The sequence below is a fragment of the Epinephelus fuscoguttatus genome, linkage group LG14 (assembly GCF_011397635.1).
Source record: "Epinephelus fuscoguttatus linkage group LG14, E.fuscoguttatus.final_Chr_v1".
Classification (NCBI taxonomy): domain Eukaryota; kingdom Metazoa; phylum Chordata; class Actinopteri; order Perciformes; family Serranidae; genus Epinephelus; species Epinephelus fuscoguttatus.
The window spans coordinates 5042977-5068371 of NC_064765.1; the positions used below are offsets into that span (position 1 = coordinate 5042977).

At 41.6% G+C, this 25395-nt stretch overlaps 2 protein-coding genes across 8 annotated transcripts in view; both read left to right on the top strand.

Moving 5' to 3' along the window:
• mgaa (MAX dimerization protein MGA a) overlaps positions 1-12221 on the top strand; it is a 38843-nt gene extending 26622 nt beyond the window's left edge. For 4 of the 5 annotated variants that reach the window (XM_049597030.1, XM_049597031.1, XM_049597032.1 and 1 more), the window contains exons 17-27: positions 1502-1813; positions 1911-3025; positions 3391-3516; positions 5022-5133; positions 5454-5635; positions 6149-6255; positions 7992-8100; positions 8275-8386; positions 8555-9142; positions 9226-9354; positions 10652-12221. In XM_049597030.1, the coding sequence (XP_049452987.1) occupies positions 1502-1813; positions 1911-3025; positions 3391-3516; positions 5022-5133; positions 5454-5635; positions 6149-6255; positions 7992-8100; positions 8275-8386; positions 8555-9142; positions 9226-9354; positions 10652-11592 (3833 nt within the window). In that variant the 3' untranslated portion in view covers positions 11593-12221. The remainder of the gene's footprint in view (positions 1-1501; positions 1814-1910; positions 3026-3390; positions 3517-5021; positions 5134-5453; positions 5636-6148; positions 6256-7991; positions 8101-8274; positions 8387-8554; positions 9143-9225; positions 9355-10651) is intronic. The other variant, XM_049597034.1, reaches the window with a different exon arrangement.
• Positions 12222-16830: 4609 nt separating this feature from the next.
• Positions 16831-25395, top strand: part of mapkbp1 (mitogen-activated protein kinase binding protein 1) — a 61768-nt gene continuing 53203 nt past the window's right edge. For all 3 annotated transcript variants that reach the window (XM_049595931.1, XM_049595933.1, XM_049595932.1), the window contains exon 1: positions 16831-17279. In XM_049595931.1, the coding sequence (XP_049451888.1) occupies positions 17157-17279 (123 nt within the window). In that variant the 5' untranslated portion in view covers positions 16831-17156. The remainder of the gene's footprint in view (positions 17280-25395) is intronic.

Genomic DNA, 25395 nt, shown 5'->3' on the forward strand with positions numbered 1-25395 from the left:
GATATTAAGGCCCGAGCATGAATGAAGTGAAAGTGCGAGGAACCTTTTTTTTTCTGCTGCGCAGATGCATTTTTTAGAGGCTTATGATGCTCAAACACTCATGAAAACTGGCACGTGTGGCCAGCGGGCTCGCTAGCATCCCAAACACTAGCAAGGTTTTGGATAAAGTTCCTGTGATTTTCACGAAATTTCAGTGGATTGTTCCTATCTTTTTTTTTTTTTTTTTTTTTTTCCCCTCTCACCTGCTAGTAAGTCATCCATCTTGGATTTTTTGTGTTAAATTTCATTTCATGAATGTTTGGGGACTTAAGCTAAGATAAGATAAACTTTACTGTCCCAGGTGGGAAATTTGTTTGTTTGTGCAACTTTAGGATGCACAGAAACTCACAAAACTTTGCATGCGTGTTTGAACCAGCAGTTACTTCTATTTGGTGGTGTAATTGGGCTTGTTCCTGGCATTTCAGCTCTGTAGCACCCATTATGTATTCTCTGCCTTTGAACCCATTTTTGACGTCTTGCTTGGCTCGAAAACTCAAGAAACTTGGCGTACTCATGGACACCTGTGAACTTTACGTGAACATGCAGCGATTGGTCTCCATAACGCCCCTTAACGTTTGGAAGGCCTCAATGTTACTCCGATATTCACAAAATTTGGTGTGCACATTCAGCTTCGCCTATCTGAAAGTCAGCCATTTTGAATTTTATGCATTTTTTGTGTATTTTATTATAGCCTTTACAAAATTTTCTTGGAGGGTTTATCAGGTTCTTTTCAAATTTGGGTGGTATAACTTTCAGACTAATTTGATGGTAAACTGTGAAGGAAAAGTCAATAGCTTGAACAATGATGTCATAGGTCATGTGAGAACAAGCCATTTTAGGTACTTCACAGTCATGAAACTTACAAAACTATTCTTAGAGGATTCAACAGATCCATCTTAAAGTTGGGCAGCAGAATCTCAAGGCCTTCATGATGCTAATTGCGTAGCTTTTTTGTGTTGTGGAGCTGCGTTGCCATGGCGAGCGGCGAATTTCGATGTTTTGATGTGACAGGAAGCTGTTGTAACTTGACTTCACCGAGTCCAATCTGCCCCAGATTTTATATCCTGGAGAAGAGTTCAGCTTTAAAGACATTTACATGTCAATGTTGGCTCATAGTCTTTGCACCACCTACTGACAACAGAGGCTTGACCTTACATGGCATCAGATTTACATGGAATTTACATGGTGTGGTCTACACATGATATACAGCAACATGACGTATAATTAGCATGTGTGTTCTTTAGCACCACATAGTGGACATAGAAAGTTGTTATTGTTATTATTATTACTATTATTGTATTATTATTGCTGTTGTTATGGTTGTTGTGGATTCTTTTGCATTTCCTGTCTTACATCCTGTAGAGCTGGGCCCAAACAGAGAAGAAGTCATTTGACTGACCGAACTCGCCATGATATGTAGATCTGTAACTAACTGTCCCTGCTGGTCTCTGGTGTGTTTCAGACTCTCAGGTCAGCAGCTCTGCGGCTCCACCTGTGACAACGGCTCCTAAAGGCTCTCAGGTGTTCATGGTTCAGGTCCCGCCTCCTCCTGCTCCTGGGAAACTACCTCTACCGGCCCAGCCACCCGGCCCACCACCCGGCCCACCACCCCCCTCCTCCTCCATTGCCTACTCCTCTGGTCAGAGGATCGTCCTGCAGCCGGTCCAGATGGCATCAGGACTCCAGTACTACCGCAAACCAGACGGTAAATTGGTCCGACTGGTTCCCCTCAGCCAGCTGAGATCAGTCAACTTGAACCAGTCCACTCCACGAGGTGAGTCTGCAGGACTGACAGGGCGGGACAGCTGGGTCTGTGTTCGACCAAGCAGGTGGTTTCATTTTAATGGTTTACTGTCTCCTTCCTCCTCCAGCCTCGCCCTCAGTCCTCCCTGCTGCATCCCTTCAACCTCCAGTCGTCGCTGCTGGTAACCAAAAACCACCTCCGGCCACAGCCACCTCCACCCACACCTCCCTCTCCCCTTTGTCCGGCCTCCAGTCTTTCAAGGTGTCCCCCCTCACCTCCCAGCTCCGCCCTGCCTCTGGTTTCCTGTCTCAGAAGGGGACGTGCACCTTTAAAATCCTCCCTGCTAACAACAACATGGAGCCAATGATCATCACCTGTCCTAAAGTTCCTCCAAAGGTGGTGTCGGCTCCAGGCTCCTTCACTGTGCTCCAACCTCAACCCCCCAACGCGACCCCAGTGAACCTCATCTCCCTCAAACCCTCCACAGGTCAGGGGGCTGAGCTCGGGGTCAAAACAGTGACTGTGTCTGCGGTCCCAGTGGGTCCTGGTGGGTTATCAGCAGTCCCAGTGGGTTCTGGTGGGTTATCAGCAGTCCCAGTGGGTCCTGGTGGGGTATCTGCTGTCCCAGTGGGTTCTGGTGGGGTATCAGCAGTCCCAGTGGGTCCTGGTGGGTTATCTGCTGTCCCAGTGGGTCCTGGTGGGGTATCTGCTGTCCCAGTGGGTCCTGGTGGGGTATCAGCGGTCCCAGTGGGTCCTGGTGGGTTATCAGCGGTCCCAGTGGGTCTTGGTAGGGTATCAGCAGTCCCAGTGGGTCCTGGTGGGTTATCAGCTGTTCCAGTGGGTCCTGGTGGGTTATCAGCTGTTCCAGTGGGTCCTGGTGGCGTGTCTGCGGTCCCAGTGGGTCCTAGTGGGGTATCTGCGGTCCCAGTGGGTCCTGATGGGGTGATAGTCCACCAGAAACCTGCCGTCCAGATCCCTTACAGACCTCCTCCTCCAGCACCACCAGAGTCAGAGGTGACACCTGCCCCCCCACCAAAGCCGGAGCCGGCCTGCAACCTGTTGGACCTGGACATAATCTGTGTGGACTACGAGGAAGAGTTTGACGCCACAGAAACAGGGGGCGAGGTGAAGCAGCCACCGGATGTGGTGGAGGTGAAGGATTCGAGCAGCGAGACGGAGAACTCGTCAGATTTCAGTGACGAGTCGGCGGTCGAAGAAGAGAAAGAGCCGACTCCCATCCAGGTAAGAGATGTAGGTTAAAAACATTTGACACACTTTATTAGATTTTCAAGAAAAATAAACAGTAGTTAATTATAACACTATACAAACACACAAGAGACAAATAAAAATACAATAAAATTGTAATAGAAATAAAATCATAAATAAAAATAATGAACATATATATTTAAGAATTGGTAATGTTTCTCTTACAGTTAGTGAACACCAGTGTCCTTTTAATATCTGATGTCCGTCCAGAAATAACGTCCATAAATCCACTTTGAAATCATAAAAAAAAGAGGCTGCAGAAGTTGTCTGAGATTCATCTTGTTTTTAAGTTGGTCAGACAGATGTGAATATATTAAGTTTATCTTTGATGTGTTTGTCAGCTGCGTTTCAATCACAACATGTTGGAGAAGCAGCGTCGGAGGAAGTTATGGCAGCTGTTCGAAAATCTGAGGAGAGAAGTGGGACTGAGCCAAGAGAGGACGTCAAAGGTCTCCACACTGAAGAAGGTTCGACTCTTCAACAAACACAAACACATGTTAATACTAAAAGTTTCCACCTCTCCTATGTTCATTTGTTCCGCTGCCTCTTTCCCTTCTTTTATCTGAGTCCTCATTTCTCTTCTCAAGTTTTTCCTTCTTTTTACACATTGTACCAGTTACCAGTTTCTTAGTTGGTTAATTTGTTTGTTTTTAAGTTAGTTACTTAGTACGTTTTTGAGTTTATAAGCTAGTTTTTAAGTTAGTAAGTTGTTAAGTTAGTTGTTAAGTTTGTAAGTTAGCTTGTAAGTTAGTTTGTAATGTAGTTATTTAGTAAGTTCGTTAATTTATGTAGATTGTAAAGTAGTATGTTAGCAAGTAAGTTTGTAAGTTAGTTTGTAATGTAGTTACTTAGTAAGATTGTTAGTTTATAAGTTCGTTTGTAAATTAGTAAATTGGTAAATAAGTTAGTTGATATGTTTGTAAGTTAGCTTGTAAGTTTGTAAATTATTAGTAAGTTAGTTTTTAAGTTAGTTTGTAAGTTGGTTACTTACGAAGTCTGTAAATAAGTTTGTTTTGAAATTACCTGTGTGCAAGTTAGCTTTTACGTTAGTTAATTAGTAAGTTTGTTAACTTGTCAGTTAGTTTCTAATCTAGTTACTTAGTAAGATTGTTAGTTTATTAGTTAGTTTGTAAATCAGTAAGTTGGTAAATAAGTTAGTTGTTAAGTCTGTAAGTTAGCTTGTAAATTAGTTTGTAATGTAGTTACTAAGTTTGTTAGTTTGTAAATTAGTTTATGTTAGTTCGTAAATTATTAGTACGTAAGTAAGTTAGTTTGTAAATTAGTAAGTTGGTAAATAAATTAGTGAGTTAGTTAAGTTTGTAAGTTATCTTGTGAATTAGTTTATGTCAGTTTGTAAATTATTAGCAAGTAGGTTTGTTAGTTTGTAAGTTAGTTTGTTTTAAGTTGCTTCTTTGTTAGTTCATTGGTTTGTAAGTTTGTTAGCTCGTTTGTAAATAAATAAGTTGCTAAGTTGCTACTTCGTTTGTTAGTTTGCAAGTCAGTTACTTAGTGAGTCTGTTAGTGTTTAAGTTAGTTTGTTAGTTTGCAAATTTGTAAGTTGGTTAATTTGTTAGTTGTTAAGTTTGGAAGTTAGCTTGTAATTGAGTTAGTTTGTAATCTAGTTACTTAGTCTGTTAGTGAGTTAGATTTTTAAGTTAGGTTTTTTTGCAAGTTAACTTTTAAGTTTGTAAGTTAGTTTGAAAATTAATAAAGTGGTAATTTAGTTAGTGGTTAGGTTTATAATCTAGTCAGTTTGTTAGTTTGTATGTTAGTTTATGTCAGTTTGTAAATTATTAGTAAGTAAGTTCGTTTTTAAGCTAGTTTGTAAGTTAGTTATCAACTCTGTTAGTGAAGTCATTTTTAAGTTGATTTTTTGCAAGTTAGCTTTTAAGTTAGTCACTTAGTGTGTTAGTTTAAGTTAGTTGATCTGTTATCACAGTGTGGAGACAAACAGGTGTTGTGTTTTTTGCAGTCGGTGGAGGTGATCCAGGAGCTCTGGAGGACTGAGAAAAAACTAGAGAAGAAGAAGGAGAAACTACTCAAGAGGAGGGATAATTATCTCGCCATCATCGCTCCAATAACAGGTACGAATACTGAACTGTGTCACCAGAAACACTCTGTTCACTGACTCAGGAACAGCTGGAAGATTTAGCTTTAAAATTGTCTGCGCAGAGGCGCCGAGCACATCAACGATTATACCTGAGACCGAGACACTGTAAAATCTCAGGTAGTGTCCTTTTTTTTTTTTTTTTAGCTCAGCTGCAGAGAGACCAGCTTTGTTTAAAGAAGGCTTTTATCAGAGACGGACTTTTATGTCTCACGAAGTCTGTTTGAGGAGTAGATTTGGTCATATTTAGTTTGAATCCTCCTCCTCATCTGACATCAGCTTTGTGTTTGTGTTCAGAGGAGAGCAGACAGGTGAGCAGCACACGTCAGACATCACCTGAGCTGTCAGAGGGAGGAGGGACAGGAAGTAAGGACATAGAAGTGGTGGATCTGTTGGACGACACGGACGAGCCGACGGAGAACTCGTTTGAGGAGGAGAGACCTGTTACCAAGACGACCAACGCTGTCACCGTCTCAGAGGTACAAATTGGTTATATTCTCTACTGAGATAGACAGAGATAAACTGGAAAATATATGAATAATGAAATGTTGGGGAAATAATTAAAACTCAGTGTGCTTAGTTTTATTAGTATTTAGTCTGTTTTTTTAAGTCTGGTTTTATTTCACAATGTTGCTGAAAGAAGTCACAGTATGACTTTTGCAAAAGGACATTTTTAAATAAAAATTTTGAGGAGCTGCGACATTTGTGTCAAATTTCAGCCTCCGGGCAAAAACTGTGTTCGCCAAATGGCAGGATAAGTTTTGTTGATCATCTGACAGAGCCGCTGATCACAGCTAAAAATAATAATTCTACCCCCAATGAAAATTGTATTATTATGAAAATAAAGCTGATGGGGTCATATTTCATGATAATGAGCTATGTTTTATTTCTTCACATTATTGTCACATTTATATATTTTTGATTACACAGATGATTGATAATGTTGTGTTTGTGTGTGTGTGTGTGTGTGTGTGTGTGTGTGTTTGTGTCAGGCGGAGGATGAGGTTCAGATCATTGCCGCGGAGACGGTGGAGGAGAGCAGTCAGCTGAATGCAGCTCAGAAGAAGCTGGCGAAGATCCTGAGGAAGGAGGACTCAGAGTAAGAACTGATGCACTTCCTGTCTGATCAGCTGACACTTTCCAGTTTCCAGCTGCCGTCACAGTTATGATCAGCATCCTTTTCTTACATTTTAAAACAGTAGATAGACAGACTTAAAGTAAATTTAATATACTTTTAAAAGATCAAAGTCTTGACTGTTAAACCTTGTAACAGGCCGACCCTCCTGTGATTTAGTCTTTTCTTGAATAGCACTCATGATGGATTTCAGAGATGAGATCTGACGGAGGTGACAAAAAGTTATATAATGTCACAGCAGTCGTAGTGAGGAGCCATTTTATTTTTCAAAGTTGCTAAGAGTTCTATTACTGCTGATCAAAATACCATAATTCTTATTTAGTTTGGATTTAGAAGGGCCACAGAGTTGACGTGTTATGATTGAGACACATCTGACAACAGTATAATGTAATGAACTTAACAAAAAATAAAAAGCTCACCTCAACTTGAGCAGCAACTTTTCTGCCTTTAAGGAAACCAGGAAGTGAAGCAGGAGTCCTTGTGATGTAGCTGACGCCTTTTATGTCTGATTGAATTATGTTTTTGTTGTTGACAAAAATCTGGAACATGTCTTTAGAGAACCAAAATTTCACACACAAAAAAATGAAAAAAAGATGATTTTATCAGTACATTTTTACACAGATTTTATCAGTACTGCAGTAAGTTTTAGATTTTTAAGGCTTTTAACACATTTTTAAATTGTGTAAAGTTGCGATTTTTTTGTCTGAAACAAGGCTGTTTAGAAATTAAACTGAGAACAGGTCAAACAATTTTATAAATCATATTAATTTCATATATTTAAATCCTTTGAAAAATAATATTTCACCCCAGAAACTGAATTAGTGTGGTGATAAGTTTTAATTTTAGGAATAGGTGATACATACCTTACATGTGTTTTACAGCTGCAATGATTAGTCGAGTAATTGTTAATTTGATCAACAGAAAATTAATCAGCAACTATTTTGATTAATCAATTGAAGATTTAAATTATTTGTCAAGCTGTTATATCAACAACTGTGATAATTTCATATTCTGACATGAGAGAAATGTGTTTGCTTTCTTTGGTCTCACATTATAGTCAGCATAATATTTTGGGTTTGGAAATGCTGGTTGGACAAAAGAAGACATTTGATGACGTCACTTTAAGCTCCAGGATATTCAAACAGGCTTTTCTCACTGTCATAACTGTTCTGTTATTAACTGAGAAAATAATCTACAGATTAAATCAGTAGCCAACATACTGTAATTATTCAGCGTAGCTGTGATGCTGCCTCCTGCTTTTAAAACTCGACTCACTGTTTTGATGTCAGGAACATCCTTAATTTTACTTAGATTTGTTTTTAAGGGAGATGTTATTCTGTTTACTGCTCAAGAAACTTTAATATTTATTTTATAAAATTATAATAAATTATTTCTATGCACTGTTATAAAGAACTACCATGTGAATCAATAAAGCACTGGACTGATGCGGAGTATTGATGAGAGTAGCAGACCTCCTCTAGGTGTTTGTTACAGTTAGAAATTAAAAGCTTTTCTTAAGAATGTTGTTTGCTGTATTTTCTTTGACAACAACTAAAACTTTACAGAGTGCTTTCTAGTTGTAGTAAAGACAACATAATGTATCTCAGTAAATATTTAAGACACACAAGAAGAGTGAGCCTTCTAGAATAAACAGGTGATTATCAGCTGACATTTTGTGTATGATTGTTTTCTCTCAACAGAAGCAGCGTGAAGAAGCTGGCCTGTGTTCGGAGCCTCGCAGACGCCTTCAAAGCTCTCCAATCAGTCATGAACACCAACAACACTTCAAGGAGCTTTCTGCTGGAGCAGGTACGAGACAGAAACCAGACGAGCAGCTTCAGGCTGTGAATACACTCAATAAATATCTTCCTCAGTTCACGGTGGGAAACTGATTCAACACAGAATATCAGCAGGAGATTAAAGTTCTTTCAAACACTGACAGCGTCCTCACAGCACACTCTTTTTGTTTTTTCTGTGTTTCAGGCTAATCAGGAGATTCAGACTCTTCAGAGTGAGAATGGGAGACTGCGGAGTCTGAAGATCTGTCTGAACCAGCAGAGAGACGCCTACATCAGAGAGGTCTCCCAGAGATCAGGTGAGGATTCAGGTGATGGTGAGGATGATGAAGATGATAGTGATGATGCCTCCTAAGTCTTGGACAGCGCTGTCTGTTGGATCTTTTTTTTCTGTTAGAAATGACTCCTGTGTGACGTGCTGCCAGAAGGTGGAGCTGTAACCTGTGCGTGTGTGTTTGTGGCTGCAGGTAAAAGCAAGGAAAGAATCCGGAGCATGCTTCAGCACCTGTCGTCCAAACAGAAGGAGGTGGAGATGCAGGAGAGACTCCAAGCGGCCAATCAGCTGCAAGCAGCAGTAGGGGGTGGAGCCTGTTACTCTCCAACAGAAGACTCAACTGATGATGTCATCATAATCACATCCTCCAGCCTGCAGCAACAGTGCACTCCACAGGCTCCACCCACTTTTGTTTCTGTCCCACCTACCAGCACACCTTCATCCACACCTGTCCAAACGCCTGTCCAAACTCCTGTCCAAACGCCTGTCCAAACACCTGTCCAAGCACCTGTCCAGCAGCCTCAGAGGGTCCTGCAAGTGTCAAGGCCCATCCTCGCTCCTCCTGGTGTGTCCCACAGTGTATCAGTGGTGAGGGACAGGCCGAGGACGGTCCCCAACATCCTGTCTCGCAGTAAGAATCCAGCTGCATCACAATCCATTAAGGCCGTGGTACCAGCAGAGGTTCTGTCCCTGGTCGGTACTGCGTTGCCGGGGCAACCAGTCCTGACCCTCAGCCAAATGATGACGGCACCTACATTATTGCAGACTTCTTCTACACCAGGTACTGACCCCTCACAGTCATTCTGCTCTCTGCCTCAATAAGCTTTTATTTTGTAGTTACACACATCCTTTTCCTGTCTGTAGGCGTGGCTTCAGTCACCCTCAACATCTCCAATCTGGCCAATCAGCAGATCCACCTCACCTCACTGCCCCACCCCCCAACCGGTAAGATCTACAGCAGCTCTGCCCCCCTCACCATCACTAACCTAACAGGTAACTCAACTGACCAACTAACTAACTAACTAACCAACCCACTAACTAACTATACATACAGGTAACTCAACTAACTAACTTACTTACTCAACGAATTAATCAACAAATTAACCTTACAGGTAACTGAAATAACTTAGTGATTGACATACTAACCTTACTAATTGACAGATGTACTAACTCAAGATACTAACTAACCAACTTACTGAATAACCAACTAATTAACTTATTAATTGATTAACTTGTGAACTAATTAACCTTACAGGTGACTCAACAAGACAACTAACTTACTAACTAAACCTAACCAACTGACTTAACCAACACAAAAATACATTTTTTTAAATGTATTTAAAATTGAATTCATTTACTAACTGATTACTATCAACTATGTCACTAACTAATTGACTTATGAACTAACTGAAGATCATTAAGACGTCTTCAGTTAATTATCTACCCTCACAGGTAACCAACTAACAATCTTTACAGATAACTAACTTACAGATTAACTACCTAACACACTCACAAACTTACAAACACTTAACTAATTAACTAATGTACACTCTAAATAACAGACTAACTAACTCACAAATATATCAAATAAACAAAACAAAAAACTAATTAGCTTACTAACAAAACTGACTCAAACACAAACTTACATATTGACAAACAAAACTAACCAAAAGTAACTAACTAACTACCTAACTAACTGACTGACTGATGAACAAACTTATATAAACTAATATACTAACTTGCTAACTTAATTAACTAACTGTCTAACAAAACAGACTCACATACTTACAAAATGACAACAAAACAACCAAGTAACTTCCAAACTAACTATATAACAGACCAACTAATTAACTCACTGAAAACTAACTTAACTGACTGTCTGACTGACTCACAAACACACTTACAAAATAACAAAACAACTAAGTAAATAAATAACTTGCAAACTAAAACTAATTAGCTAATTAAGTAACTTAAAAACTAACTAAATAACAGACCAACTAACTAGCTAACTTACAAACGAAATGCTAACCAACCAACCCCAATCAACTTAACCTTACTAAACATAATTTCCTAAACCCAACTAATTAAACCTACCTAGCTAAACCTAACTTACCTAACCAACTAACTAAACTTGACCAACTCATTAACTTAAATAAATTTACTAACAGACCTGCTGACTGATTGTTACTGACCAGCTCACTGATCAACTCGTTAACTTATTGAAGGTCATTTAGGTGTTTTTTGGTTTTATTTTCTGACCTCGGCTGATCTTCATTGTTTTTGTTTACAGCCACAGACCTCAACAACCTGCTGCAGCTGGTTCAACCATCAACTACACCACAACAACAACAGCTATTACTACAACCCCAACAACCACCACAAACTAAACAACAAATCCTACAAACACCACCACCACCACCACCACCACAACAACTACAACAACAAACACCACCACAACAAATACTACAGCCACCACAAGAAACACAACAACAACAGCCGCCGCCACCACCTTCCCAGCAGCAGCAGATCCCAGAGGGTCCACCCCCTTCTCCTCCTGCTCCCCTCCTGGTGGTCTCTGCTGGATCAGACCCGATAACAGACCAGGACCAGCCTCCATTCCACACTGACACTACATCTGAGGCTCCACCCTCCACCCAGCACCCTTCCTCCACTCCTTGCCCAGGAGCGAGTGCTGACCGTCAGACTGAGGTCACAGAGGCAGGGCTTGAGGGGGCGGAGCCGCAGCAGGAGACCAGAGATGATGAGAGTCTGACGTCACTTCTCAACGAGATCGTCTTCCTCAACCAGCAGACCGTCACCACGGCAGAGACGCCTTTATCAGGGAAACCGTCCCCAGGGGATGATGTAATGGACGAAGATGAGGAGTATGGACGCGCCAACAGCCCCTGGCTCCTGGAGCTGGACTCTGACTCTGATGAAACCATTGCCACGGAGATGGGGGCGGCAGCGGTTAATGACGACACAGACATGACACCTGGTGGACCGCAGCTTGGACCTGTTAATGGGAATGCTAAAGGTGGCGTCCTGGCTCCGCCCCCTCTCCTGCAAATGAAGGTGGGCGGGGCCAAGGTGGTGGACCCTGCCAGCTGTGATGAAGCAGCAGGAGGGGAAGGAGAAGGAGAAGGAGGGGGGAAGAGGGAGGGTGGCGTGGCCTGGAGGCCGATGCCGAGGCTGGTTCCTCTGGGGCTAAGAGGAAACCCACCCAGCTGACATTACACTGACAGATGATGATGTCACAGCAGAGTTAGGATCAGCTGACATTACACTGACAGATGATGATGTCACAGCAGAGTTAGGATCAGCTGACATTACACTGACAGATGATGATGTCACAGCAGAGTTAGGATCAGCTGACATTACACTGACAGATGATGATGTCACAGCAGAATTAGGATCAGCTGACATCACACTGACTGATGATGATGTCACAGCAGAGTCAGGACTTCATTGGTCCCCTGCAAGCTGTTCTCTGCCTTGACGACACTTCATTGATGTTTACAGACGATCAGAGATTATGTTCACTACCTTTGTTTTATTTATTTTTGTCTTTACATTTCACTGAATTTAAAGTCTAGCTCCGTCCGCTCGGGTTTCAGTTGACGCTCCGTCTGAAGGGAGCAACGTGCAACCACGGCAACTTTCTGGGGAAATGTTGACGATTCTCAGTTGCCATGAATGTTGCTCTTTAGTCTCACAGGAAGATTGTTGCCAGAAGAAATTTGAGTCCACGTTCAGTCAGACAACTGCTGATGTATTGAGTGCCTCTGTGGTATCCAAAGACCTGTGTGTGTGTGTGTGTGTGTGTGTGTGTGTGTGTGTGTGTGTGTGCGCACGTGTGCAGACCTCAGTAATGTAAAAACCCAGTAGCCTCCGCTCTGGTTGATTTTAAACTTTTATGTTTTTCATATTTTCTATTGAAGCAGAGACTCTGAAAATCAAACTGCAGTTTTTACTTTTGTTTACTTTGTTTGTTGTGTATCAGGAGCATTTAGGAGAATCAAGTGGAAATATTTTGAGAAAAATCATCAGTGTTTCCCACAGAAGGAAAATCTATGTGTGTCGGCAGCTGACGGGGCGGCTTAACTTTTCAGTTGTTTTTTGTTGGGTTTTTTGCCTGTGTGCCCTCTCTAAATTCTGAGTTTTTTTCTGGGTTCATGAACACACAAGTCGTGATTTTGCCAAATAGGACATGCTCCTGGATCAACCACCCACATCGTGTTCCTGGCCCAACATCGCAATCAACCAATCACAGCCCTCTGACATCATCAGTGTGCTGCTCCTGCACTTCTGTCAAAGTTGCTTTATGCTCCTTCAGAGCTAAGTTAGTTTTACAAATTGAACTTAGTACAACTGGAAAAAAAATCCTCAGTAACTAAATAAAATATTAGCAAGTTAGCTTGCTAACTAGGTTGGCTTTGCTAACAAGTCCGTTTGACAATAGCCTAAAATACTGCTCATTGACATTAGGAGTGAGGATGATGTCATTTTTCAGTTGCAAAGACCTGCAAAGGACACATTTCCCCTCCTATTTAAAGCTATTTTTATTAAACAGCATTCTGCAATTTTGGAGGGAAAAAAGGCTTTTTGAAAGGCTAAAAAAGGAGGGAAAATGTGTCAATCGCAGGTATTTGCAACTGAAAAATTAAATTATCCACACTCTTAGTGAACAACATTTTAGCCTATTTTAGCTTATTTGTTAGCATAGCCAACCTAGTTAGCAAGCTAACTTGCTAACCCTCCAGTAGCTAACAGTGTTTTTGTTCAATGTTTCTGAGGATTTTGTTCAGTTGTATGAACTTTATTTTGGAAAACTAGCTTAGCTCTGAAGAAGCACAGGAGCAGCACACTGATGGTGTCAGAGGGCTGTGATTGGTTGATTGCAGTGTTGGTACTGGAATGCGATGTGGGATCACGTTGTACCCGTGAACGCAGCACAGGCAGAAATTGTCCTTTTTTTTCCCAGCAGCAGTTTGTGGAGTTTTAAGTCGCGAATGGATAATTGATCAGTCGATTCGCTCAGATGAGATCAATGAATGAGAGGAGCAGCTGTTTGTGAAGCAAACTTAAACCCAGTGCAGTGAACGGTTGAGTGTCAATTTCTGTTTGCCTCTGTCTGTTTATGATGAATGGTCCAGCTCGAGATAGAGAATGGAAACGTGGCGGCAGTTCTTTTAATCATGACGGGCCGCCACAAATCAGTGAAACCCTGCAACATCACAAGAAAAATGATCTTTTTTTGTTGCAGAGGTAGCATCATCTGAGGCAGGAGGCGGGTCGAAGGTTGAGATGTTGTTTAAAAAGTTGTCATATTACAACAACACTGACTCACTGTTTCTCAAACTAAATCTTACATTACATTTTCTGCCAGATGTGTGTGTGTGTGTGTGTGTGTGTGTGTGTGTGTGTGTGTGTGAGAGAGAGAGAGAGAGAGAGAGAGTACGGGCTTTCATTTTAAGGATTTTCATTTACATGCTTTCAGTTAAGTCAAACAGGAAGTAGAAACACCTCGGTCATGTTCAGATCAAGTATTCTGTTGTTTTAAAGGAAACACTTTTATTAATCGTCTGAACGCTAAACTGCTGAATAAATACGTTTTATTTCTTTTTTGGGGAATAAAAAGAGTCTGAGGTTAGGTCAGTTCTTCGTATCTAAACAATAAAAATACTAAGACTGTTTACAGGAAACAGCTGGCGCATCACCTGGACGACTAAAGGACCAGTCTGGTGTTTAAAAGCATCAGATGAAGCTGCTTCTCCTTGTGTTGCTGTTTGTACAGTGTACAGATGTTCTGTTGGGTCGAGGGTTCCTTTTTTTCCTAAATTTGTATTTTTGTACGCGTTGAAGAACCTCCGATGTAAATAAATGTTCTCTGAAGGAAGGCGCCTCACATTACATGCAACACTCAATATAAATAAAGTTTAAATACAAACTTCTGACTTTTGACTTGATTTTTAAATTGCGCAAATAAAACAAGATTTTGTTTTAACCGTTATAATTTGAGCTTTAGACTTATCAACTGAGAGAGGAGCCAAAATATTAAACGTTACTATAACTAGTCCCTGAATGCATCATGGTGACATTTTTTGTATGGAAGCAAAAAAAAAAAAAAAAGTAAAACCTTTCTTAATTTTTATATACTGACTTTATACAGTAAATATACTCATTGGCCACTTTATTAGGTACACCCTGCTAGTACCAGGTGGGACGCCCTTTTTAATTCTTGGTGTCACAGATTCAACAAGGTGCTGGAAACATTCCTCAGAGATGTTGGTCCATATTGACATGATGACATCACACAGTTGCTGCAGATTTGTCGGCTGCACATCCATGATGAGAATCTCCCGTTCCAGCACATCCCAAAGGTGCTCTATTGGACTGAGATCTGGTGACTGTGGAGGCCATTGGAGTACAGTGAACTCATTGTCATGTTTGAGATGATGTGAGCTTTGTGACATGGTGCGTTATCCTGCTGGAAGTAGCCATCAGAAGATGGGTACACTGTGGTCATAAAGGGATGGACACGCTCAGCAACAATACTCAGGTAGGCTGTGGTGTTTAAACCATGCTCAGTTGGTACTAAGAAAATCTCCCCCACACCATTACACCACCACCAGCAGCAGCCTGAACAGCTGATACAAGGCAGGATGGATCCATGCTTCCATGTGAATGTGGTTTTTCCAATCTTCTATTGTCCAGTTTTGGTGAGAAAACCCGCGTGAATTGTAGCCTCAGTTTCCTGTTGTTACATGACTAAATGCATTGAGTTGCTGCCACGTGATTGGCTGATTAGATATTTACATTAACGTACATTTGGATAGGTGTAGCTAATAAGGTGACCAGTGAATGTATAATGTATTTTACTAACATATTTCAGGATGCAAGGGGTTTGAATTGAAACATTGTTGTATCTTGTAGTGTTCACAATTAAGGTAGAAAATTAAGTCCAATAAAATTGATGACTTGGAAATTTCTAGAATTTTAAAATATAAAAAAAATCTAAGTTGTTTTGTGGGATGTGTAGTCCCTCTAATGTCGAGCCAACTCTGATTTATTTTTATTTTCTTATTTTACAAACATCTGGATCTACTGTTTTGAATATACGTGTGTGTGTGTGTGTGTGTGTGTGTGTGTGTGTGTGTGTGTGTGTGTGTGTGTGTACTCAACAGCAGCAATTACATTTCACAATAACAAAGTTGTTGTAATATTCAAATTATTCTAGTGTTTCTTTGCCTCATGTTCTTTTTTTAACTCCTATTTGAAGTGAGCAAATAATAATAAACAACATCAGATATTTGAATAAACATAGCTTCTTGAGATCAATATCAAAATAAAATTAATAAATAACATCACATTTTGGGGTAAATATGTCTACTTGAAATGACTTATCAAAATGAAATAAATCACCAGAGAAGATGTTTAGTGTAAATCTGCAGTTTGTGTTTCTGTCGCTGGGGCGCGCCGCCGCTTCACTCTGTGTTCACTCTGCAGCGTGGACGCGTCAGATGCGTCACATGCGTCAACATCAGTCAGACACGACGACACCGGAAGTAAAGGGGATTTACCGTCAAAGTAAAAGCACGGTGTTGTCTTTTATGTGTTTGTTTTTACATTTCAGATAAAAGAAAAACACTATAAACCTACTTTTTTAAGATTCAGATACTTTTCTGGAGTCAAAATAATGAGACAACAATATAAAACACTTCATCACAAATAAAAGTCCTGCACCAGAAGTACAAACTGCTTTATAAAGTAGACTATATTATTAGATTTATGTTACATGTTATTATTAGTATTTTAAAACTTAATTTTCTTTAAAAATGTTTTTTTTAAACAGTTAGTGCAGTCAGAGTAACTTTTAAAAATCTAACAACTAATTTATGGTGGAGGGAGGGTCATACATTTTAGCCAGGTCACACACAGAAAAATATTTGTAGCATCGAGGAAGCTAAAAATACAATTTAACAAATACACCTAATAAATAGGTAGATTAATGAATAAAGTCACACCCCAGCTCTATCCTCCCCTCCTCCGATTAGTAAAGAACAGTCCCTAACAAAAAATAAATACATTAAAAAGTAATAATAACAATATGTTCATATGTTTTGTATAAAAATCTGAAAAAATATGGAGTGAGAAATTCATTCGTTCAGTCATTCATTCAACCTTTATTTATTGTTGAAGAATCATTCAGGGCTTGCCCTCATTTTCAATGATGAGGAGAGTAAAAAAAGACTAATAAAATGCAGTCAAATGGAACAATAAAAAAGACAGTAGGCTAACACAATTTAATTTGAGGACGTTGGGACTTAATTGTCATCTTGTTTGAGGACGTTGGGGCTTTATTATCGTCTCATTTGAGGACACTGGGACTTAAAAGTTTGGGTCTCAGGAGGATATAAAGAAAGAGCCCCCAATAGGAGCAGTTTTATTCTGAAAATCCTGACCGGAAGTTCTTGTGTCGTTGCCGCATGCGGTCTTGACACTGGCGGTGGGTCCGTCGGCTCAGTCCGGTCTGGCTCGTGTTGAAGCCGCTTCGTGTCTTCGCTGCGGCGGAGGAATAAGATGCGGAGCAGCAGCGGAACCGGAGCCCGTGACCCGGATCAGCCCAGAACCAGAACCAGAGCCCGGCCAGCTGAACCCTCCCCCGGCACGGCACGGCTCGGCCCGCAGACAGCATGACAGCAGCAGCGGCAGCGCCGGTAGCGGAGGAGCGAGCGACAGAGAAAGGCTCCAGCCGCTGAGAGAGGCAGTTAGCCGGGGAAGCTAAAGGCGCGATGACCGCGGAGGGAAGCGGAACGATCCGCAGCCGCATCAAGAACCTGCTGCGCTCCCCGTCCATCAAACTGAGGAGGAGGAGCGGCGGCACCGCGCGGCACAAAGAGGACCTCAGCGACAAGGTGCGCGCTCACTCACACACACACACACACACACACACACACACACACACACACACACACTGTTCATCAGCTGCTACCATTAAAATAATTTAACTAAATTATTGTTCTCATATAAACATCATTAGCTTTAATGTTCTTTATCAGATTTGACTGAGACATAAAAATAATATTATTATCTTATCTGTGATTACTGCAGTATTGTAGGACACTTGGGGACTGTTCATTATTTATCAGAGGATGGAGGCAGCTAGCTCCTCAATGCTACAAATATTTTTCCGTGAGCCTTCCTGACTGGTGGAGAATGCATGACCCTCCCTCCACTGTAAATGAGTTATTAGATTTTAAAAACTTAAGCAGGATTTATACTTGTGCGTCAGCTCTATGCAGAGCCTACGCTGTAGCCTACACTGTTGTGAGCATTTATACTTGTGTAGTGTGTCTGTGTCACTTTGCAGTTACAACTCCAAAACAGAGTTTCGGGGGAGTTTCTGTGAAGTGTTGCAAAGTTTAGTTGATTCAAAACACACATTAAACACACATTAAACATGGCTTAATAAAGACAAATTCAAACACAAGTACACAAATCAGCTTCACTATAATGCGCAGCTTTCACAGACAAACACTTGTCTTTATCTGGACACATTTTCCCCACAAATACAACATGCTAACATTATTAGCACAAGCCTATGGCATTTTACATTGTATAAATTAGCCTAGCAGCTAGCAAAGATTTCCTGTACTCATACTGAAGCCAGGATAAATCACACACAAGACTTAAAATGCTATTTTTGTGGCGGCTTTATTGTTTTCACAATTTATTTTTTCTTATCTGTGAAATTAAAGTCAATAAAAGCTTTGTTTCCACTGAGGGAAATGGTTTCAGCTCACAGAGACAGACAGGAGGTCTGCGTTGCCACGACATGTAGTTACATTTCTGGGGAGGTGCCCGTCAGGCTACGGTGTACGTGTAGGCTCTTATGTCAATGCAGAACCTATGCTGTATGGCGTCTCTTTGACGCAGAAGTATAAATTCCACAATAGAGCCGCTACAGAGGCCCTTTTTTATGCCACCTTTGCAATAATAGTGGCATCGTTCTTCTCCAGCGTGTGATTATAGACAGCATGTTGGCATCGTGGAATCAAAAGGAGCATGACGGGCATAACATGGAACTCAACAGCGTTGGCCTCTAGTGTGATATATAACATGTGTCAGCAGCACTTGACAAACAATAACAATGAAATAACGTGACAGTAACAATTATTTACCGTCCGTTATATAACGGCTGATCTCGTCCTCTGCTCGGAGAGTAAGGAGCTCCTGCACCTCATTGTTTTCCCAATTTGCAGAAATTTTCAGCTTTCTTTGAGTTAGCTGCTAACTGCTACAAGGTGCTTTTTAAATCTCCAGCGGTGGGTCGCATTCATAACACATCATCAAAATGTCACACCTGTGCCGCCCATGAACCCGTCCTGCGGGCTGTTCCTTTTATATAGACCTCATTTTGGCACTGTTACGACCTCTGCTGATGGCTCAGAGGCGAGACCACTTTGTCCCCCCATTCCATGATTGTGCCTTCTGTGCAGAACTGTGAGGCGGCATAAGAGATGTAGACTCACAAGTCAGTCGTTAGACCAGGGCTTGACGCTAACCTTTTTCCCAAGGAGCACATGTGCTCCTAAGTTGAAAAAGTAAGGAGTGCACAAAGAACTTTAGGGGCACAATGTAAATTGATCAAATAATGTGTTTTCTGTAATAAACGTGATGCAAATAGACATTTACAAGCAAAATTATTTAATGAATTTGTATACAAAATGTACAGAAAGGTAAAATCATCAAGTTTTGAAAAAGTATTGCAATTTAATTTTGTCTTTAATGTTATTATCTTATATTATCTTTGCAATATGATTATCTTATATAATGTTATTACTATCCTAAAACATTCTCCAGGTCCTCTGAAACTCTGCAGGACTTAAGCCTCTTTCACACAGAGCTTTCGCGGCACCCACCACGGGGTAGGGCGCAGAGGACAGGATTTGGGGGAGTACAGGCTCGTTCAGGAGCTACAGCTCCATGGTGACCGCTTCCGGGTCTACTTCAGGCTCTTCTCTGCTATTGGACGCGCTGCGCCGAGGTGTCGTCACAGCGTGTTGTGGTGAAATTAAAAAATTTCAATTCGAGTGCAGGCTGGCGGCGCGCGCCGCTCAGCTCGGCGGCAGAGCGGTGCGCTTTTGCGCCGCAGTAGCACATACACAATGAATGGGTTCATCGGCGGAGGTCTGCGCTTTGCACGCTCTGTGTGAAAAGGGCTTTATTTCCACTCTGCCCAGCAGCGGTACCGTGGCGAACGGTCTCTAAAGGCCTCTACACATGATCAGCTGTAAAACCGCTTTGCGCTGGCTGTCCCATTGTTTGTCTATGGAGAGGGCAGCAACGCCTGACAAAGCGGCACTGCTACCCTTGGCGTCGCGCACCGCTCTGATTTTCTGCCCGAGTGCTGCACTCAGAGTTGAAATTATTTGAACTACGGGGAGAACAGAGCAGGCTTCCCCGGAGATCCATCCGGTCCATCTCCTCCACACTTTGACTTATTTCCACGCTGCCGACAGCGGGACTTATATTCATTGTGCCGACAGTGGCTTGGAAAACCGCCCATAACCCTGTCACACGGGGAAGAGGGAAGGCGGAGGTTCCTCCAACATTTGCGCTTAGATTATCACATTTTTTTATTGACAAAAATATAGGCTGCTTCAGCTGTTTTTTTTATGCGCACATGTGCCCCTAAATATTTTTTACAGTTCGCACACACCTATTTTTAGTCGCAAATGCGAGTGAAACGCTCGCACTGTCGAGCCCTGCTTTAGACGCTTTGCTTAACTAAAGACTGATGACGTTCTCCCTGATTTTGTGTTTAGATGGGCGGATACAATTTCAGAGTTTAAAAAAACTCCCTACGTTGCAGAACCAATATTAAATCAGCAGGGCGGTCCTTCGGTGGCTCGCTGAACTCTTGTGCTTGTAAACATAGTCCGACTAGAAACACATGTAGCGGTACAAAATGGCTCAGACGTGCTCGCAGAAAATGGTGTCAAAGTTAGTGGGTGTTTGTCACGTTTGTGGTGACACATTCTCGCCAACTAAAAGAAACAAACATAATCTTTTACAAGGCCATGACTCATCCGTCCAGCTGGACTATAGAGGGAATCGCCTTGTTGTTTAAAAATACTTCCGGGTAGAAAACCAGCAGAGCCTTTAGCTATATATATAGCCTATATATCACATTTTTCACATCACTGTATCACCGTTTAGACTAATCCGATGTTTGTACAGTCTATAAACACAATGATTGAACAAACATTACTATTTCTGTGTGCACGTTTAGCTGGGCTAACCGTTAGCTGTTAGCCCTGTTAGCTGTTAGCAGGGTCTGTAATAGGTAATAATTCATTAAACGGTCCGTGAAAAAAAAATTTTCTCCAGCGGATATCTTAGTTACAACATGATTGAGCTAACTGGAGTAGTTTCATGTCGTATCCGACAACGGGAGGCTTTTAACGGATGGTGATCCTGATGTTATCTTTGCTGCTAGTGTTAACGTTAGCTGTCCCTGTCAGCTGCAGCCACTGATGCTTTCTAGATATCGTCATTTCCCAAAACTGAATAAATACCACACATAGCAACACAAAATTGCTTTGCTAGCTCAATCATGTTGTAACGGCTGCATGGTTGATGCGTACATGCTGATTCAGGTGCTATCAGAGCCGATCTGCGCATCACTATGACTTAATAATCAACTCAGTCAATTAAAACAACCTGTCCTGAGTTAGGAGTGTATGTCGCCGACAGAAAGAAAGAAAGAAAGAATGAAAAGGGAAATAAAGAGAGAAGCAGCGTACACCTCACATATTTATTTCTCACAGTTGTGCACACGTGTGGCTGGCATGCAGAAGCACCGTCTGTGTGTCTGTGTGTCGAAGGTGCGAGCCGCAGCGTCAGCTGCTCAGGTAGAGAGGCTGTGTAGCCCGGTGTGTTTTTTTCACTGATTCGGTTCTGCAGGTTCTCTGCTGGTACACTGGAGACGGGGATCAAGCAGATTGTCTCACTCGGGATAGATTGTGCTTTTTTGCGTTTGTGCGTTTTTGCGTTTGCGTTTATGATTGACGTGCGATTTATTTGCGTTTAGAGGGAATAAATTTCCGTTATAACGGAAACGTGGGCACAGTTATCTATACAAAATACACAGACTAACTAACTAACTGATTGACTAACTAAAAATTGAAAAAAACATAGCTTGCACCGTTAGCTCCGGTAAGGGAAAGCATGAGGGAAAGTGGCTGACCGGAAGTCACGCACAAAAAAACGGAAGTTGATCACTATTTACTTCCGTGTTTGAAAATAAGGTGGATAAGAGATGCGATATAAAATTTACAACAAAAATATAAAGTTTTAAGAAATGTGTTCTTAGATGATTTTACCTTTAGCACACAGATTTTGAGCTAAAGGAAAATTCTTTATTTACAAAAATCATCTTGTTTTTTTGTTGTTTCTTTTTTTTTAAAAAAAACATGTCCTCACTTTGTCTAGAAATCTAACTGGTCCTCAGTATGAGTGCGTGACAGGTTTACTGCACACACACACATGCACACATGCACACAATCACAGAGGTGACTGCGTTCTGCTGTGTTGGCGTATTACACTCTCTCTCTCACACACACACACACACACACACACACACACACACGCAAAGAGGCATGGATGCAGCAGACCTCTGCAGTTTGTTCAGTTCAGCTGGAGTCAATAAAGTTTCACACATCAGATTCAATTTCACACTTCAGTTCAGTTTTTATTGGTTTGGATGCAGAACAGGACGAATTATTAAAAACATGAATGAAAACTACAACATGAAACATGAAAACTACATGAATCAGACAGTGAGGAGTAAACAGTGACCAGGTGTGAATGTTCCTGCAGATAAAACAAATAAAACAAACACTTCATCTGAAATGTTTTGACACAATGACAGCCTCAGTCCGAGCAGCTTCAGCCGCTAGCGGTCTTTGAATGTTCAGGAAGGAGGTGTGCTTGGGTGGAAATGGGAGTTTCAAAATAAAGGTGTATCTTATCCTCCTGTGATCCTGCGTCCTCATATGAGGATGTTACACTTTGGGATCGCTGCTCTGTATACTTCCTTCTGCTGAAATACAACCGGTTGTCCTCATTAGTGGATTTTTTTTGTGCCATCTAGTGGAAGCAGACCCTGGTCCTGACTGGGTTAACTGGATCCTGACTGAACTAACTGGGTCCTGACTGTGGTAACTGGGTCCTTTACTGGGTTATCGTGGTCCTGACTGGGATAACTGGGTCCTGACTTTGGTAACTGGTGCCTGACTGGGTTAACTTGGACATTACTAGGATAACTTGGTCCTGACTGGTTTATCTGGCTCCTGACTGTGGTAACTGGGTCTTGACTATTGTAACTGGGCCCTTACTGGGTTACCTGACTGTGCCTTGAAATCTGGCACAGACACACTTTGGGAAAATATCTAACATTATAACTTTGAAATTTTTAAATTCACATGAAAAATTAATTTTTTTTTTTAAATGAGGAAAACACTAAAATTATTTTTACACTGCACCTCTTTGATGTCCAGCTTGTGTTGCTTTCACACCAAATACTGAGATACAGACATTTTCTTTTTCTACTATATTTAGTCTTCGTGTTTCTTCTTTAGATGTGATGGAATATGAAACAGTCCCATCGTGTGTCCAAAGGCTAAATAGTGGGCGAAACTTACAGTTTGATTGGTTTTGATAATGTCTCCAGGTTTGTGTTGAGGGGAGAACAGAGAAGATTTCGACCAACAGGAAGTCAGAATGTTTCTGCTGTGGGCAGAGAAAGTCTCCTGAGTGCAGAGCTGTGGGTTCATTCAGTCGACTCAGTGAAACAGAAATAATACAGACGCAGTGAGCATCCTGTCTGTCAGGTTGTTCCTGTCTGTTTGTCCCTGCAGGGCTTCTGTCCGTCTCTCAGCACTTTCATTCAGCCATTAAAACTCCCAGAATGCTTTGTGCTGTGTTTGAACTGTGTGTGTAAACGTGATCTCAGTCCTCAGTGTGTTTGGCATTATGTGTGCAGTAATTTCTAACCTGAGGGTCCGGGGCCTCTAAAGGGTCACATAAAGAATGTTCAAGGGTCACATGATGGTGAACAGGAGAAGAGCACTGGCAGCAGGGCGCTCTTTGATGACATCACAAACGTTGATTGGCTGAGGCAGTTGTTGTCTCAGGGCTGTCATACAAAATGTGGTTCTCAGGACAACGACCACTTGGCAAAATCAGGACGTGCGTCTCATTTATCCAGTATTTTTCGCCCGTCCCAGTGGTCGGCACATCTGGGTGATGTTAGTGTCTGTTGGATATGTTTCCAATCACATCTCCTACAACTGCAGAGAAACACTGGCACAGTCCTGTTCTTATGTATAACTCTCTCTCCAGATGCTGTAGCTGACAGGCATACCGGGAACCGGCAGCTCCGGTGTCTTAATTTGCCTCGTCATGGTGACTGACTCGCACGCCATTCTGTTTGTTGTCCTCAGTATTTGTTTATTGTGTTTTGTATCATAGACCTACAAACATGTCTGACTTTGATCCTCTGCCTGACCCTCCCTGTGTCCAAGGCTGTTCATTTATTTCAAAAGGTCCAGGCTATTCAGTTGTCCCACATCATCACAATATCGTTAACATAACATAAGCTAGTGGATTTTTAATACAAGGTGGTAACTAGGGTTGGGTACCGAAACTCGGTACTTTTTGTACTTGGTACCGATTCACGTCGGTACTACCGAGTACCGATTCACTTAAAATGAAATGGTGCCAAATTTCGGTACCTGAGGTGGAGGCGGAGCGAGAGCGCATGACTCGCGCCTCAGACTCAGCAACAATGGCAACCAAAACAATGTGCAGACAAAAGTTAACGTGCAGCACTGTTCCTAAATGTTCTCAATAAAATGTTGATACTGAGAAGTTTAGACTATAGGCCCGAACGACGCATAGTGCATCCAAATTCACACCCGTTCTTCTCTGTGGATTTTCTCCACGACTGTGCGTCATAGCGAGAAGCTACGCATATCAGCGGAAACAGCAGAATTGTAGCTTTCCGACAAGGCCAAGCACTTGTCAGTAATCCAGTGTTTTCACAGCGAAAAAAATTGATAAAATTACACTAAAATGATGTATAACAGAGCTTTCATACAGCTCTGCACACACATTACTCTTGGATGGATTACTTGCGAATGCAGGGTCGCACAGAAATGCCATGCATATCACATGAAAGTGCAGGACCGGAGCTTTCCAGTGATACCACACACATCATTGTGCTGTCATCCCATCACGCTATAAATACAGATCAATTGTTTACAAAATAAAAACCTGACGAATTTCTTTACAATCCATTATACAGATCTTGTTATCAGTCACTTCATATAGTGAGGAATATCGTATCTTACCACGTCTTAGGCTTGCGTGTGTTTGTCCCTGTCTATCCACATTTGTAGTCCAGCTTTCAAGATGCAAATATCTCCATATTGTCCAGTTGACACTCCATCAAACTTTGTATGACAAGACCAGCCACTTCACCTTTGCACACCCAGACAACTGCAGCCTAATTATGCATGCTGACAGGGCCGTAGTCACCATATACGTTGAGGGGGACACACCCCCCCACCAATGCCCAAAATGCTCCCCCCAATATATAACTGAAACTGAAAAACAAATATTATCTTGGAGGACATCATTGCACTTGGTTGACTATTTTTCTATGATCTTAGATGTAAATATTGCATGTTTCCTTCAGATAAAACACATTTTTGACTTGTGAATGAGTCAATGGAATTTCTTGCAATAATGAAAAAATACTGGCAATCATGTCTGCCTGGCACAAACCACATGTTTTGGACAGCTGTGAAGTGACAGAATGTCCCAGCATCATGGTTCTTATATTGCCAGATTCCAGAGAGTCTCCCCTCTTCATATATGGCAAAATATGTCTTTTTCCAACTTGCTATGGTGAGATACATGTAAAAATGTAAGAATTCAAATCTGGTTAGCCCAGATTGTCCT